At 56.2% G+C, this 17,710-nt stretch overlaps 3 protein-coding genes across 3 annotated transcripts; 2 read left to right on the top strand and 1 right to left on the bottom strand.

The window, feature by feature from the left end:
* Nucleotides 1-1,164: 1,164 nt before the first annotated feature.
* TRIREDRAFT_46597 (uncharacterized protein) lies at nt 1,165-6,424 on the top strand. Its single transcript, XM_006963523.1, has 4 exons — nt 1,165-1,659; nt 1,753-2,056; nt 2,113-4,796; nt 4,865-6,424. The coding sequence occupies exons 1-4, from the start codon at nt 1,471-1,473 to the stop codon at nt 6,203-6,205; spliced, it is 4,518 nt and encodes a 1,505-aa protein (XP_006963585.1). The 5' UTR covers nt 1,165-1,470; the 3' UTR covers nt 6,206-6,424.
* Nucleotides 6,425-6,800: 376 nt separating this feature from the next.
* On the top strand, nt 6,801-7,966 carry psb5 (proteasome catalytic subunit 3; the record flags this gene model as incomplete). Its single annotated transcript, XM_006963851.1, has 2 exons — nt 6,801-7,119; nt 7,247-7,966. Exons 1-2 carry the CDS (start codon nt 6,982-6,984, stop codon nt 7,964-7,966), a joined length of 858 nt encoding a protein of 285 aa, XP_006963913.1. The 5' UTR covers nt 6,801-6,981.
* A 294-nt stretch (nt 7,967-8,260) lies between these two features.
* On the bottom strand, nt 8,261-15,105 carry TRIREDRAFT_59100 (uncharacterized protein; the record flags this gene model as incomplete). The annotated part of the gene is made up of 7 exons (XM_006963665.1): nt 8,261-8,715; nt 8,770-9,499; nt 9,542-9,799; nt 10,534-12,093; nt 12,718-13,096; nt 13,772-14,865; nt 15,031-15,105. The coding sequence occupies 7 exons, from the start codon at nt 15,103-15,105 to the stop codon at nt 8,261-8,263; spliced, it is 4,551 nt and encodes a 1,516-aa protein (XP_006963727.1).
* Between the last annotated feature and the right edge of the window lie 2,605 nt (nt 15,106-17,710).

The raw sequence follows: 17,710 nt of genomic DNA, 5'->3' as shown, positions 1-17,710 counted from the left end.
ACCACAGGTCTGCAAGCAGCCACCAGACACGACAGGGTGTGGCTGTGTCACCATGTTTAAAGCATCCAATCCTGTTTGCCGGCTTGTGAGAGATGAGGGCCAATTTCACGGGGCATGAGGGCCCGTAGTTACATCTCTATCGAAGTGCTTGTGTGTGCGTGGTACTTATCCAGAAAGTAATCGTGTGCATCTATACCTACAGGTATTCAACGTGCTTGCAGTCAAGCAATTCCAGGGATTGACCTCGAGGCCTCCTGTTGCCGAGCTTCCCCCTCCCCCCTCTCCAGCTGTCCAGTGGGAGGAGAGATAGCGCTAAACTCACCACCAGCTACCATCCACTGAACGGGGCCCCAGAAGGCTCTAGAGCACGACACTCCCCCCTCCAATTGCTGAGAGTTCTAGGCGCTACCACCTGCAGCGGCCCCTTGGCCCGGCTCAAGCCTGCTGGGAGCTGGAGCTGAGTCCTGACTGGCCGGGCCCTTGCCTGCAATTACGTCGTCGCCACGCTTTCAGCAGTGCAGGGGAGGGCCAGCGAAGCTACAGTGGGGACGCAGCCGCCAAGCGCAGCACCTCGCTCCACTGTAGCTCCTGTCCGGCAGCCCTCCAACTCCATGCGGTGCGACTACTACAGGCTCGATCCCCGTTGCGCTGAGCTCAGACATATTGACCTCCAGCTGTAGGTACTGTAGACGATAGACGGAAGCAGCACCTAAGGTACTAGGTAGGTACCTACATGTAATCAGCAGAGCAGCAGCAGAGCATCTTTGGACGAGTTTGTGTTGTGTGTGAGAGCGAACCAGCATCTCTGGCTGCTCCCGGGCCTGATACACGCGTACAAGTGCCACGCACGCAGGAACCTCCTGCTCTTCTTCCCTGATAACCGTCTGGCTGCTCTGCGCCACGGACAACTTGAACCACTGCACCTGGCCAAGTCGTCAGCTCCACTGCACCAACTTCCAAGACTTGCACTCTTCACTGCTTCTCGTCCGTCCTTGTCCTTGTTTTCAGCTTTGCGCGTCGTCTCTGTGCCGAGCCACACGTGCATTAGCTTGTGGCTTTGTCCAAGACAATCAATCAAAAGGTGGGAAGCCTCTCGACCACTACGCAATACTACTAAGCTGTCCTCTTCCTCCCGTTGGCCTTGCTTCAGTCTCCTCCTCTCTTCTTTGCAAGCCTTGTTTCTTTTGTTTGCCTTTGATTCTCTGTCAACTCGAAGGGGAGCCTTTGTGATTTTTGCTGATCGTATAAAGACGGAGACTCGATAGACGGAAGCCGTTTCGTTTTCAACTCCTCTCACTCTCCTATCATACGCTCGCAGCCCGAATCCGCTGCTGCGACGCATATCTGGCCACTGCCCCTCCATCAGCTGCCGGCACTTCGAATGACGACATCGCAAAGCTACCAGATCAATTGAACGGCCCGGTTGGCGCACACGAACAATAGCTGCAACAGCGCACACAGCTGGCCATCATGTCGGCCCAGGAGGTGCACGAGCTCAAGGTGCAGGGGGCCATTGAGGCTGCTCAAGACCCCCAGACGTCGGTATCGCCTGAAGACGCCGAGAGGCTCCTGGTTAACGAAGCCCGGAATGCTGGCGCTCCCGCCTTCATGTTCGACCCGAATGCCTCAGTAGAGGAAAAGCGCTCTCAAGTTGCTGCTGTATGATAAGATGCCTGTCCCCCTTCTTCTAAGGCCACGGTGCCTCTTGTATGCCAAGGGGCGCAGAAAGGCTGACGATGCATCTCGGTTTAGGCCATCCCTCCCGAACTCCAGCAGATTCGACGGAACAAGGCTACGGCCATCGCAACCGACGTCGACGACGGTACTGGCCCTGACGAAGAGCTCCCGGAACCGACGAAAGAAGGCGCTCTCGACGACGCCGCCGGTAAAGAGAAGTCTCTTGCGAATGGAGACGCAGAGGACGCCGAGGCTCCGTACTCGCGGACGGGCTGGGCTCCCCAGATTGGGTGGCCCGTCGAAAGCACGCTCGAGGGCGAGAGCCTGCTCGATCACACTACATGGGTCGAGAGCCAGCTGCCGGATCATCTCTTTGGAGGTAAGGTTGCACCGGCCCAACAGAAACGAAATTGGCGTCTTACACGGGTAAAACAGATTGGTACCACAACGCCGGCGTCATCATTTTCGCTTGCATCTCCTCCTGGCTTATAGCCGTCCTCGGCGGCGGTCTCGGCTGGGTCATCATAGTCATGGCAATCTGCGGCACGTACTACCGGACGTCCCTAAGACGAGTGCGCCGCAACTTTCGTGATGACATCACCCGAGAGATGGCCCTCAAGAGGCTCGACTCTGACCATGAGTCTCTCGAGTGGATCAATTCGTTCCTCGTCAAGTTTTGGCCCATCTACCAGCCCGTCCTCGCCGAGACCGTCGTCAATGCAGTCGACCAAGTGCTGAGCTCCGCAACGCCCTCCTTTCTCGACAGCCTCAAGCTCAAGACCTTTACTCTGGGCGACAAGCCCCCACGTATGGAGCATGTCAAGACGTATCCCAACGTGGGAGACGACATTGTCCGAATGGATTGGAAGTTCAGCTTCACGCCAAGCGACACTGCCGACATGACGGCAAGGCAGATCAAGAACAAGGTCAACCCCAAGGTTGTCCTGGAGATTCGAGTTGGTAAAGCCATGATCAGCAAGGGCCTCGATGTCATTGTTGAGAATATGGCCTTTTCTGGAATCATGCGACTCAACATCAAGCTGCAGGTTCCCTTTCCCCACATTGAGAAAGTTGAAATGTGCTTCCTGGAGAAGCCGACCATTGACTACGTCTGCAAGCCTCTTGGTGGTGAACACCTTGGCTTTGACATCAACTTCATCCCGGGTCTGGAAAAGTTCATCCTGGAACAAATCCACGGCAACCTGGCTCCCATGATGTATGCTCCCCACGTCTTCCCTATCGAGGTCGCCAAGATGCTTGCGGGATCGCCCGTCGACCAGGCCATCGGCGTGCTCGTCGTCACCCTTCACGGGGCGCATAACCTCAAGAACACTGACAATTTTGCGGGAACCGTCGATCCTTACGCCGTCCTTACGCTGAACCGCCGCCAGGAGCTTGCGCGCACCAAGACTGTCGAAGACAATGCCAATCCCAGGTGGAACGAGACCCATTACATCATTGTTACCTCTTTCAACGACACCTTGGACATTCAGGTGTTTGACAAGAACGGTTTCCGCAAGTCCAAAGAATTGGGTGTGGCCTCCTTCCCCTTGGAGAGAATCGAGGAGCTGCATGTGTACGAGAACGAGCGTCTCGAGGTCCTCGCAGCCGGCAAAAACCGTGGTGTGGTCTCCTGCGACATCCGCTTCTTCCCTGTCCTCGAAGGCCAGAAAGGTGAAGACGGCAAGGTGGAGCCCCCGCCTGTCTCCAACCAAGGTATCTTGCGCTTCACCGTTGAGCAGGCCAAAGACTTGGATGGCACTAAGAGCCTTGTCGGACAACTTAACCCCTACGCTGTCATGTTCCTCAATGGCAAAGTTATTCACCAGACAAAGAAGCTTAAGCGAACCAACAAGCCCATCTGGGACAATGGCTCAAAGGAAATCTTCATCACCGACCGCAAGAGGGCGAAGCTTGGTGTCACTCTCAAGGATGATCGGGACCTTTCTTCTGACCTGACTCTCGGAAAGTACCAGATCAAGCTTGACGATTTGCTGGAATGCATGGAGCAAGGCAAAGATTGGTTCCAGCTCCACGGGGCTCAGACTGGACGCGTTAAGATGACAGCTCAGTGGAAGCCGGTGGCTATCTCGGGCGTTGCCGGCACCGGCGGTTACATCACCCCCATTGGCGTCATGCGACTTCATTTCAAGAAGGCGACTGATCTCCGCAACTTTGAGGCCTTTGGTAAATCCGACCCATACGTCAGGGTCATTCTTTCTGGCATCGACAAGGCGCGCACGGTTACCTTCAAGAACGATCTGAATCCCGAATGGGACGAGGTCCTCTATGTCCCTGTCCACTCCGCTCGTGACAGACTAACACTCGAGGTGATGGATGAGGAAAAGCTCGGCAAGGATCGCTCCCTTGGCCTGTGCGAAGTTTCCGCAGCGGACTACATTCAGCAGGATGAAACCGGCGAATATCTGGTGAACGATGAAAAGCGTGTCCTCGAGAGCGACCTTCGACTTCACGGCAAGGGCTTGCCCAAGGGTACACTGACATATACTGTTGCTTTCTATCCCTGTCTGAACATTGCCGACCCCGAAGAAGAGGAAGAAGAGGCCGCAGAGGACGCCGCGAATGCCGAAATGGACGGCGACGAACCCAAAGCATCTCTCGACCGACCACGAAGCTCCGCCTCCCCGACCGTGGCCAAAGCCTCTCTCGACGTGTCCAGGAAGTCGGTTGATGTGTCCAGGAAATCGGTCGATACAGCCAAATTGAGCGCCAGCACAGGTGAAGACGGCCGACCCATCTCACCCGCGTCGATGCGGTCATCCATGTCGGTAGAGAAGAGAGGACCGCCCAAGATTCGACTCAGCCCCGAAGAGCTTCTCAGGTACGAGAGCGGCGTGCTCATCTTCAGACTCTTGGAGTCGGAGATGCCCGAAAAGGACAGCCACCTGGAAATCTTCGTGGATGACATGGCTTATCCCTCTTACACATCCACAACGGTGCAGACCAAGTCGCACAAGTTTGACGAGATTGGCGACTGCGTCATCCGAGAACTGGACTTTTCCCGTCTGACAATCAAGGCGCGGAAGAAGGGCGATGATGCCGACGATACTCTGGCGTACCTGTCTGGCAATACGCTGGAGACGCTGAAACAATGCCTGGTAAGTCCTTGAATTTTGCGGCAACCTTCTTGGCCAGCCGTATCAAGGTGTGACTAACGATCTTCCAGAACAACCCCACCACGTTGAAGCTCAAGAGCGAGGATGGCAAGTCCAGCTGGGTCAAGGTCAGCCTCAAGTATATCCCGCTCAAGATGGAGCTGGATCCGAGCGAGAGCATCAACAACATGGGCACCCTTCGCGTCGATGTCCTGAGCGGCACAGACTTGCCATCGGCAGACAGGAACGGCAAGAGTGACCCTTACTGCAAGTTTGAGTTGAACGATGTCGAGGTATACAAGACCAAGGTGCAAAAGAAGACACTGTCTCCCGTCTGGAACGAATTCTTTGAGGTTGCCGTGCCCTCGAGGACGGCGGCCCATTTCGTCTGCAATGTCTATGACTACGATTTTGCCGACAAGCCCGACTTCCTGGGTGCAGCCATTATCCCGCTGGACACTCTCCAGCCTTTCAAGGCGATGGAGCAGAGCTACCCGCTGGACGGCAAATCGGGAAGCATCAGGCTCCGAATGGTGTTCCGACCCGACTACATCACTCGGTCGAGGCAGGGGACCTCGACCTTCCAGGGCACCTTTGGCGGCACCACTCGTATCGTCACCGGAGTTGCTGGCGTGCCGTTCAAGGGAGGCGCTGCGGTGGCCGGGGCCGTTGGCCACGGCGTGGGCAGAGGCGCCTCGTTCTTGAAGCGCGGCATCCTCGGCAAGAAGGATAGTAACGACCCGAACGGTTCGCTCACGGAGCTGGCCGAGGTTCCGGCGGTGCCAAGCATCATCACCAACGGCCACGATTTCGCCGTCGGCGGCAGCCATTCCAACAGCGGCACCCGGCCCACTACCAGCGCCGTCGACAGTTCCCGGGACTACCCTCCGCATCTGATGCCCGAGGGCTCTGGCCATAACAGGACCAGGAGCTTCGGCAGCTCTTCCGTGCACAGCGCCGTCGGCGTTGGAGCTCCGACCGGAACAGCAACGTTCAACGTCATTGGGGCTTCCGGATATCCTAGCTCGACGGACCTGTACATTCTCATTACCCAAATCTCGCCGAGAGAGAAGACTGTCGGCAAGACGAAGCATCACAAGTCGTCTAGTGGTCAGTGGACTTTTGACGAGACGTTCCGGTTCAGCTGCACGCCGGACGCCCAGTTCAAGGTTGAAGCCAGAGGCGAGCACATGTTTGGCAGCGACGACCACCTGGGAGAGCACTTTTACTTTGTCGACGAGACGGGTAGCGGAGCTGTCAAGGAAATCACTGTTGGGTCCGGCACGGTGACCATTAAGAGCCACTTCCAGCCGGCGGAGGACAAGTATCCCGACAGCCCCAAGTCGTTTTCGAGACGCGGCTTCCTGAGTAAGCGAGAGTCGAGGAGCAGAGACCCAAGCGCCCATCCCTGAGCGGCTGGCAAGCATGGTTTTCCATTTGCGTTCGGGTCACCCCAATCGGCGACTAAGTTGTGATTTGTCTATTGGAATTGCTTTACATCTTTTTGTTCAAGATTGCAGCTCTGTATTTTGTTAATACAACGTATCTGTCTGGAGTCTGAGGGGTGTTGATGGGATAGGAACAGGTTCAGGGATCAAACGTATATAGGTAGTGTGTGGCCGGCGAGGTTCACGTCGGTCACTGGGACAGCTAAATGAGATTCACTCTTCGTGATTTGAAACAGACTGGTTCATCAGCATCTCATATGTCTCTTTGCATGTTCCTTCTTCATCGTGAATGGAAAAAATCGATCAACTTGGTGATGGCTGTTGGTGTAAGTCATTGGGTCAGGCAACAAGGCAGCAAGATGGCCACAGCTTGGCTTAGTCAGCGTTGTGCAGGCGTGGCCAATCAGAAGCTCGGGATGCTTCGAAAAGCACGGCAGTGACGCGCGAGACGGAAGCTGCCTGAGATACTCCGTGAATACGTACAGCAAGCACCAAGCCAACGAGGGGCCTCTCTCTCTTGGACCTTTACAAGCTGCCACCACCAACCGCCGATACACAGCAACACTCGTCCAGCTCGACATCTTGCGGCCGACGCTCATTCAAAGCAAGTTTGAGATTGGCTCAGAAAGAATCGAGGGCATTTTGCTCACATACTCTGAAATCGATAACCGAGCCCTGACCTGGAGGGGTCGATATCTACAGCACCACAACCTCGAAGCATCATCTTCATCATCATCGCCATGGATTCCCTCGTGGCCAAGTACAGCCGGCCGGCGTATGCGCAAAACGAGCCTCTGGAGGACGAGGAGCTCAGCCATGAGCTGATGGACCCGGCGGCGCACCTGTCGCTCAACTTTGCCATGCCGCCCATTGCCCAGGTACGTCTTTTTGTCTTGTCTGTTTGAGCTATAAGTAGCTTTGTACATTCATGACGAGGGGAGCGAGCATGAAAGCGTTACAGAAGGAAGTTAACCAAATGCTGACTCTCACTCAACAACAAAATAGCCCTCTGCCTGGCTCCGCGCCGCCACAGACGACCGCTCCAACCCCGACTGCCCCATCAAGATCGCCCACGGCACGACGACGCTGGCCTTCCGGTTCCAGGGCGGCATCATTGTGGCGACGGACTCGCGGGCCACGGCCGGCAACTGGATCGCCTCGCAGACGGTGAAGAAGGTGATTGAGATCAACAGCGTGCTGCTGGGCACCATGGCGGGCGGCGCGGCGGACTGCCAGTACTGGCTGGCGTGGCTGGGCATGCAGTGCCGGCTGCACGAGCTCCGCCACAAGCGCCGCATCAGCGTCGCCGCCGCCAGCAAGATCCTGGCCAACCTCATCTACAGCTACAAGGGCATGGGGCTGAGCATGGGCACCATGTGCGCGGGCGTCACCAAGGAGGAAGGGCCCGCGCTGTACTACGTCGACAGCGACGGCACGCGGCTGGCGGGCAACCTGTTTTGCGTCGGCAGCGGGCAGACGTTTGCGTACGGCGTGCTCGACTCGGAGTACAAGTACGAGATGAGCGACGAGGAGGCGCTGGAGCTGGGCAAGAGGAGCATCCTGGCGGCGACGCACCGCGACGCCTACTCTGGTGGCTACATCAACCTGTACCACGTCAAGGAGGCGGGCTGGGTCAAGCACGGCTTCCTCGACACGAATCCCATCTTTTGGAAGACGAAGCTGGATAAGGGCGAGTTTTCAAACGTCACGAGTGCGTTGGAGTAGGAGGTTAGGATGAGATGCGTATGGGAAGACAAGTAGATCAAATACGAAGCAATGATTTCCGTCTTGATTGAGATTGATACTACACATTTGATGTTGTGTGCTGAGATTCAAGTCCTGGGTGATTTCAGTATACTACACGGCCATCCTTGACACTCTTGAGCAATGACCTTCTTCACTATATCAATACAATACAAGCTCAATATCCAATCGACAACCCCCAACACCAAACAAAAGGGTATCATCACCTCCATCTCCCCCTCTCCCAAACCCTACTCCCTCCTCCCCCAAATTCACTCACCCCTTCACACGTCTCACCCACCCGCCAGCCCCCAAGATGCCGCCTCCCACATCCGGATCCATCGGCCACCTCCCAATCGGCCTCACGGAGAGCTCGCTCCGCCAGCCGTCCTCAAACATCTCCATGCCCGCCCAGGCAATCATGGCAGCGTTGTCGGTGCACAGCTCCAGCGGCGGCGCGACGATGCGTATGTCGGGGAAGCCGCGCGCGGCGAGGGTCGTGCGGAGGACGTGCATGAGGAAGCGGTTGCTTGCTACGCCGCCTGCTACGACGAGGGTCTTGATGGGACAGGACGACGATGATGCTGATGCTCCTCCTCCTCCTGATGATGATGATGATGATGATGATGATGATGGCTGGAGAAAAGGCGAGTCTTGCAGGGCGAGGATGAGGCGGCTTGCGAGGTGCTGAAAGGCTGCTCGGAGGGTGTGACGGGCGAGCGCCCTGCGTTCTTCGAGGGGAATCCTGTTATCATCGTCGGCGGCGGCGGCGGCGGCGTTCTCACCGGCATGGCTGTCATTGTTTGTTTGAGTGTTTGATGAAGCAGCAGCAGCAGCAGCAGCAGCAATGTTATGCACATGCGTGTATATGCTCGAAAACGAATACACCAACTTCCGCGAACCCTTCAACGGCACCGGCACCGTCCACCCAAACCCAGTTTCCACGTCTTTGATCTCGTCGCCTCTAGACTTTGCCGGCTGAAAGAAGGCTTCATACTCAGCAACATTGTTGCTGTCGTCGTCGTCGTTGTTTGTGCTTCTCTCTGCGGGGCGGCCGGGAGGGAAGGCGAATGCTTCGAGGAGGCGGCCGTAGCTGACGTCTGGGCTGGAGGCGAGGACGGAAGGAGGGAGGATGACGCGGGCGGTTTGGTCGAGGAGGTTGCCGATGGCGACGTCGGCGGTGGAGGCGAGGAGTTTGTGGGAGGTGAGGGATGTGGAGAGGATGAGTTGGGTGTGGCCGCCGGAGACGAGGAGGGAGAGGAAGGGGAAGGATGGGGATGGTGATGAGGAGGAGGAGGAGGAGGATGATGATGATGATGATGATGACTTCAAGGCGTCGACGAGACGAGGCGTCAACGCATGAGCCTGCATATGATGAACGCCCACAAAGGGAACCCCCCAAGCAAGCGCCAGCCCCTTTGCGACGTTTAATCCCACCGATAGATTCGCCATGATGCCCGGTCCTCTCGTCGCGCAGACGAAATCCGGCACCACCTTCTTCATTCCAGTTCTCATCTTCTTCTTCTTCTTCTCCATCTCCCTGCCATTCCCAACCACATCATCATCCTCATCATCATCTCCTTCATACCGCTGCAAAGCCCCCAACGCCTTCTCCACCAAAGGCGCCAGCGAAGCATTATGCCCCTGCACCGTAACCATGGGGTTGATGCCCTGAAAGGCGCGGTTGTCAGATGAGATGCGCTCGTTGAAGAGGAGGCGTGTCTTGCCGGTTGTGGACGACTTGGAGAGGACTGCCACGGCTGTGTCGTCGCAGGAGGTTTCGATGGCGAGCGTCACCAGGCGCCTCCGGCTTGTCTGATACACGAGGTCATGGTGACGATGCTGCTGCTGCTGTTTGATCGTTGTGGTGGTTGGGCGGACGGTGTGCGTGAGGATGCTTGAGATGCGCTGTGGAAGGGCGAGACGGTGGGATTTTGAGAGGCATTGTGGGGGGAGCATGGGGAGCTGTTTGTCTTTCTGTCTTGTCTTTCTGTCTTGTCTTGCTTTCTTTATATTCTTTGCTGAATTTCACAATTTTCGGGTGGAATATGGTGAAGCGCTTCTCTTGAAGGGGCAAGTGATGGGTGTAAGTTGACGAGTTTTGGTGGTCCTCAGCCGTTGGAACTTCCGGACCGATTTTTCGTCGGAGTCCGGAGGAGTGTGGGGGGGGCTCTGCTCGGGCTGCCCAATCCCGCTGTGCCTCCTCCGTCTAAGTCGGTCAAGCTACGAGATGCCACACAATCACGGCTCAACAACTGACGTTTCATAGTCAAGTATGTAATAATCATTGATATGTTCTTATTCTGTATAGCTCTAGATAAACCAGGTATCTCAACCGGCGATGCAGCAGTCCTAATGCACTTGTACCTTTTGTGCAGTTATCCCTCGTCCATGATCCAGCCAGTTTTATATACACCAACCCTCATTATGGTAGAACAAAAGGAAAGAAGTTGGCAAAAAAAGTAGAGAGAGAAAAAGAGAGAATGATTCGTCGTGAGCACACTTTCATAGCACCACACATAGACGCCACGCCCTCACGTCCAATTCACCCACTGACACTTGCACCCCCCAGTCCCTCCATCAAACCCTCCAAACTTGGCATTCCCGCTGCCCCGATGATTGATCCACGTCCCCCCAACGTCCATCTTGTTCACCAACAGCTCAGGCGCGCTCGTATTCAGCTTCTGGCGGTCATCCATGGGCCACTCCCACACCACCTTGTGGTCGGGATCGCCACCGTGCGTGTCCAGAGTCACAGTCACCGGATACGGCATCGTCCCCGGCTTGATCAGCTCCGTCGAGTCGCCAACACGCTCGTCGTCGTCGCCCTCCAGCAACGACGCCGTGCTGTTCAGCTTCCGCGTCCAGATCTGCACAAGCATGCGTGTCTCGGCCCACGTCACCAGGTGATTGGCCTCGGTCTCGCTACAGCCGCCATCCTCGTCCGCGGGCACGTTTCCCTGGCTCGAGTCGTTGACAACAGTGACGGACTTGAGGAAGATGGTTCGTTGGAAATATGTGTAGAATCCGTAATGTTCGGTCGGCAAGCCGCGGTCAAAGAGTCGAACCGGCTGCTGGACTGGAGTGGGCAGCATCACGGCAGGCGCAGGAGTGCCGTCCGCCTGCAGATCTGGCGGGAAGATGATGTCCGAAATGTTGATGGCTGAAGCGGTGGCACGCCGACTCAGAGATGGCGTGTCGATTGTGTCGTTCAAAGACGGGAGGACGCTGATGAAGAAGGGGGTGGGCTCGCCTGCCTTTTGGCTCGACTGGATGTTGTCCGTAGTCTCGCCCAAGAACCACATCTCCTCAAAAGTCGGCGGACTCGGATCTGGCTTGAATCCATCAATCGAAGAGCTGTTTTTGCCTCCGTCTCTTTTCGAGATGGCCGTCGGAGGTGCGCCGTTGGGAACGTTCCAATCCCTCTCCGTGCTGTTGTCCCACTGGATCTGGAAAATCATGGTAGGCTGGTTTGCCTTGAATGGAGACACAGACGCCTGGGCATCTTTCGGTAAAGAACAGCTCCAGAGGGTGGTCGGCGCAGTGCAGTCACTCTTGGCAACGGTGTTGTTGGGCCCCACAAACGTCAAGACACCGGTTGGCATGGCAGGATAGTCTGTGAGGTTGACCCATATCGAAGACGCTTCCGGGGAGGATGGCGTCGAGGGAGTTATCGAGGACGGCGGGTCCTGTCCAGGAGCTTGGGTATCGCTGCCGTGAGAGCCATGGTGCCTGCTGAGAACGATGCCCAACACAATGCCCAGAGCAATGATGAGAAGTAGGAGAAGCGCAATGATCAACAGCCAGATTCTTCTCTTCTTGCGGCCCTCCGGCCCAGCGTCGCCAAAGCAGCCCTTCTTGGGTATGCAACCTCGGCCCCGCCAGAGGCCACCGGCTCGTCTTGCTGCCCTGTCTGCATTTTCGTGCCGCTGTCGTTTTTCCTCAATCTTGTGCTCCTTGCCTGACAGTTTGTCGGCGTGTGCATGCGAAAGAGATGCTCCCACAGGCCGAGGAGGCAACGAATCCGTGTAACCACGCTCCATATCAAGGGACCCGACTCTTGTCCAGCTGCCTCTGTGGGGGTCAGCTCCAAAAGTCAGATATGCTCTCTGCGGGCTCGCCGGCATGTTCTCGGGGGCTCTCTGCTCTTCCAGTACAATCTCGATCGGCTGTACACCGCGATTGTCGCCACCACGGCTTTGGTCAACCGGAGAGCGCTGCCGAGACAAGACCGAAGACACAAAGTTGCTCGCCGCACGGACATGGCGCGGCGCTCGCGAGCCTCTCTCCGCGTCAGGCGACTTTGATGAAGTCGGTGATACGGAGAAACGGCTTTGTTGCTCTGAGACATGGTGCGCATGAGCCGCAGTGGAAGCCTGTCGCTGGAGTCCTGCAGTTCGAGACGTATTGCTCGAGACGGCCTCAACGTTGCGTGAGGAAAAAGTGGTGTTTCCTGTGCGGAAAGATGTAGACGTTTCGTGTGCATTGTTGTGTGCTTCTCTCATGGACTGTTGAGCCTGCCCGCGGTGCGAGTCGTGCGAGGATAGTACGCTGGCGCCAGACAGGGTTGTGGCGGCAGCTATACTCGTCTCGTGAACAGCTTCTCGTGAGTTTGATGCTGCGGCTCTCGTTGTTGTCGTAGACGTGGTTCCATGTGACGCAGCTGCTTTCGTGGCCGCTGCCGTTGTCGTCGTTGCTGTAAAAGCCGGCGCAACAGGTGAGATCGGCGAAACGGTTGGTGATGAGTTCGACGCCGCACCTCCTCTGGCCTTTGGTGACGTCGTCGAGGTAGCCAAGGGAGCCTCCCGCGGAGAAAACTGGCTATTCAAGTGATGGTCGGGTGGAAAGACTGCTTGGTACTTGATGGCATCTCCATCCCCCGCCTGCTTCTTCGACGACGTAGCCGGAGGCGGAGAGGTGGTAGCAAAGTTGGTTATGCCCAAGCCTTGCACTCTCTCGCGAGAAGCTGATCTATCCCGTTCCAAAGCACCTCGCGTGACTTCAGGCACAACTTCAGCCCGAGACACCTGCCCCAGGGGCGATGGCGTCCGCCGGGGAGTAGGGATCTTGATAGTGGGCGTCGAACCCACCGCGACGCGGTCAACAAGGAGTCTTTGCTGCTGCTGCTGCTCCCCGGTATTGACATGGATATGGACCACAATCGGCCTTTCTGAGCCTTCCCGTAGCACTTCCCTGGGAGGCGGAGTCTGTCGCGGTGTCGGTACCCTGATGATGGGCGCTTGGGCTTCTTTCCATTGGGGTCTGGGTGGTGGAGTGAGATCACGCTTCGCTTCACGCTGAGGTCCGTATTTTGGCTGAGACTCAGCGGAATTTGTTCGGTGCTCCCTTACCTCAACAGAGGTAGAAGTCAAGTTCGTTACATGAACTTCATTGGATAATGAGGCTTTCAGGGAAGTTGCTTCATGGCTCTGCGAGGACGTCTGCTGATAGTTCCCGGTACGAGATACATAGTTCGCGCTCACGTCCGCAGCACTGTACTTGCCCGGCGATTTGATCTCATCATCAGTCGCAAAGGTGATGTGGATGTCGGAGTTTTCCAATCCAGCAACGTGTGATGAGCCATCCGCGCCCTTCTCCTGAACACGACTTGGCACAGGGACTTCGAAAGAGGAACACGAATCTCTCTGCTTTTCCAGCATCGACAGTCCCAGGATCGCACGACCACCGTCGACATGAGCAGCTGGAGAGTCTATTTGGCTTCTTTGGCTTTCCATAGGCGAGGGGGTCTGCCCTGCCTCTGTACCTGACATGGCAGTTTTCCATGACTGCCGATTCGCTGCGTGCTCGGGGGTCAGCAATGAGCTCTGGTCTCCTTTTTCTGTAGCCCGAGCCAGGTGGTGCCCTCTCTCCTCCATGGGTGACTCCAACTGGGTCCGCCGGCTCGCAAAGGACATTGTCCTATCTAGAAACGGCGTGACCAAGTGGTGATCCCACCAGCCACGGACGCTCTGAGGAGTTAGAGCAGACAGCTTGCTGGCGGGGGATTTCAGAGGCGTAACACCGTCCTCCTCAAAGAGTGTACAAGGCGTCCCGGATTCGTCTTCCTCTTGGGCGCTCTTGAGGCGTTCAATGCGTTGGGGCGCTGGTGTCATCCCCTGATAATTGGCCGGGACAGCTGGCACAGGAGGAACATCATTGTCCCTCAGCCCAAGGCCCATTACTGGTGCCATGGACGCTTGCGAGTAAACGCTGGAAGGGTATCTTATCGTGCTAAACGAACTCGCAGTTTCGGGCGTGTCCGGAGACCAGACAGACTGGAGCTGCCGAGGCTCCGCCTGAGGTGCAATAGCCCGCTCATTGGCCCGATCATTGCTTGTCTGAAACGTAAAGGGAAACGGGTTTTTCGTGCCGCTGGGGGTATCGATGTTGTTGACAGTTGCCGTAAGGGGGTCAATTCCTCTGCTGGACACCTCATCAGAGGGGAGAGTAATTCCAATGACAATCGGTCTGTCTTCCGGCGAAAGTTGCTCAGCAGGTGAGCGAGCGGCCTGGTGGGGAGAAGCAGCCCCGCGCTCGGCACTGTCATTGGTGTTGAGCCAATTCCAGTTTTCAACAGATTGCGGGTTCGGAGATCCCTCCAGAGCTCTCAGGGCAGCGGCATCCGCAAACTTGGGGGCGCGCCTCGCGGGTGACTTTGCTTGGAATTGCCGCCTCATCATAGGCATGTCCGTGATCAGCCTGATACCAAACTTTGCGTTTCGCGCCTTGAGCGGCTTCTTTGATACTGGACGATTGGCTGCTGAGCGTCTTGCTGATATCCTGGCGTTAACAGGCTTGGTCGCACTTGTGAGGATATAAGCTGGAGTGGGTGGTGGAGCAAGGAGGCCAGGCTCGACTGCGCTGTCGATGGGCGTGATATCCTCGTTGGAGCTGATGGAGACACTGTCGCTGTCCAGGGGGGATGGGCTGCGGGTGTTGGTAGCAGAACTACTTGCGCTCGTATTCAGATACGCGCCACTGAGAAGGTTCTTTTTGTCAGAGTGCTCGGCTGAGGGTGTCTCGCCGACGTCTATTAGCGTAACCACATCGTCGTCTTCCCAGTCTTCCCAATCGTCCGCTCGATAGCTCTTTGATGATGTGTAAGAGGCATGTCGAGGCATCACAGCCCGGCTAGTCCGTGATGACAGCCTGCTGCCATTCACAGGCTCGGCTCGCTTGCCGTAGTTGAAAGACATGCTGGCTCGTTGTTTGCAAGCGCGTGACCGTGACGTTGTCGTGTATCTCGTTATTACTCGTCATGTGCGAAAATAGCAGCAGCAGCGAAGTGATGAAGAATCAGAAAAGAAACATCACGAGCTCCAGGCCATGTGATGTGGAAATTCTTCAAGAAGTCAGTGACAAAGAAGCCGACGGGTATGAATAGACTGAACACACACACAATGTTCGCAGAGCAAATAGAAACGCAGCGCAACGCCGACTCCAACAATGAACGACCAACAATGAACGACAATCAGGTTCGTCTGGAAGGAAAGAGAAAAAGAATGAAAGTGAAGGAAGGATAGTGACGTTCAGCTGAGTGATGGAGGAAGAACAGGCCGTGAACAATAAGAGCTCTGCAGCAGACAATAAGAGCAGCGAACGAGCACGAGGGCAGCACTGCGACTCCCGCCCACGCTCCGTCCCCCGGCCTGAAGCCGCCCTCGCAGCTCCAGACCCGTCCAGCTCATCGCCTGCTTCATCTTGTCGTCTCTTGTTGACCCAGCAAAGGAGCTCTCTTCCCTGGCCGGTGGCGCGTTTCCGCCGTGTCTGTGGTCGTCTCGAGCTCGAGATTGGCTGGACGAGGTGCAGGTTGCAGGTCTGGAATAGACGCCGTGTGAGCGGCTATGCGCAGGCTGATTGGCCGCGGGCAATCTGCGCTACGGCACAGGGGCCGCTGATTGGCCGCTTATCGCCAGTCGGGCGGCTAAGGCTTGGCCAGCTGCGCAACACACCCGCTGTGGGCCTCGGGTTTTCAGGGGTTGCCGGCCGCTGTTTGGTGTTGGCATCCACTGAACGGTTCGCGACCTCGATACCCTAGAATGATGCATGTACATGTGCAAAGGCCATTGAACGGTGTGGATGATGCAGCATCTGAGGATGCATTCTTAATAATGTATGATTGAGAGAGTCTGTAGACAAATTGATACAGTAGTTTGTATACCTCATACAGCGAATGAACGGTTGCCTGAAACATGTGGTCAGTGGCTGGTTGAGAGACTATAATATGATGGCGAGAACTTCAAACAAATATTAGCCACCGAAACACGGGACTATGTATACGGTATGTGCAGAAGAGCATACCTAGGTAGGTAGGTGTCGATGCGACGCGCCAGAGAAGCTAACGGATCGACTGGAATGACGTGCAGATGCTATTGATAGAAACAGCAAAGATCATACGGAACGTAGTCTTCGGTACTACCACACAGCATGTCCCGAGACCAAGACAGAGCAAAACTGGCAAGCCAAGGCGAGCTTCGACACAGTCTCAGCCATTCTGCGCGAATCCCAGCACTCGGAGCTACTACCTTGCTCTGTCTTGTGTTCCCTGTGATGCATCACCTGCGAGGCTCTGGGGAGTGCAGCTAGCGACCATCTTCTCGTCTGATCATCAATGACGTACAAACATCGTTGCCCGGCAGTTCAGGGCCTATACGGACTTCTAGATATTATACGAAAAGCGGTGGCTTGGCTCTGGCCGCAATCAGCACATGCAGTTTAGCCAAAGGCGGGGAAAAGGCTTGACGCCATGGACAGCCATGACGAGGCTGAACTTTGTTCGAGATGCATGGCTTAGCGTGCCTGGTAGGCTATCTCGAACCTTGACCATCTGCATCTGGTTCGGTAGTGCTTCGTATCGCCCAAGCTCTGGCATCGAGCGTCGGTATTTGGATGCCGCTGATGGCGCAGCTTGAAGCCGACGATATGACCTGTAAGCTGATGCTTGGGTATGCTCCAGCTGGTTCCCTGGAGTTCCGTGTATCGGGTCATTGTCGTAGAGGACGTACGAGACAGCACAGCATCGGCTGCCCTTCCCTTCGTCATCGTGACTAACGAAGCACATGCCAAGAGCATGGGATGACGCTTCTTTCTTCTTCTTCGAGGCCACGCTGCCCGCCAGCGCAAACGGCGAGTTTTGGAAGCGTGTCGAGACCGCACCAACGATTTGATAGTACTCAACGTTGGAAATACGCCATGCGACTAGCCCCAATGGGAGAAGCCTAGCCATCACGACTCGGGTTTGGCCGAACGTTTCTTCACAGACAGCATCAGTCGAGGCTCTCCATGGCCTTCAACTCGAGCTGATACAGACACCAACAGCATGCGAACAGACGCGCTACAGAGATCAGGAAGCAAGATGCGTCGTAGTGGATCTGAGGCGTCTAGTGCTGCGCAAGCGACTGCCCACCAGCACGGAGCAAGGCCGACCGCATACGAGCCTTTGGATACGATGCTACTTACTGGCCCTGTACGAACCAAAATAGTACGAAGTGCTCCGCACCGATATTGGACGCAGGAGAAAAATCTCGCAGGCCGGCTGCTATGGAACTCACGGATTGGACTCGCTGGTTGGTTCGCCCCTGAGAGCAGAGGAGAGGTCGAGAAAAGCCGGTGATGGTTCTTCGTGAGGTAGCATCAGATGCAGCCAGCCAGTCACCGCTGCCAAACAGTTGCCATCGCAAGGATCACGGGTCCAAGTCATCCAACTGAAAACCTCCTCATCCCCGG

The sequence above is a fragment of the Trichoderma reesei genome, assembly GCF_000167675.1.
Source record: "Trichoderma reesei QM6a unplaced genomic scaffold TRIREscaffold_5, whole genome shotgun sequence".
Taxonomy (NCBI): Eukaryota; Fungi; Ascomycota; class Sordariomycetes; order Hypocreales; family Hypocreaceae; genus Trichoderma; species Trichoderma reesei.
The sequence above is the reverse complement of the archived record's forward strand: the minus strand, read 5'-3'. Positions and strand labels throughout refer to the sequence as shown.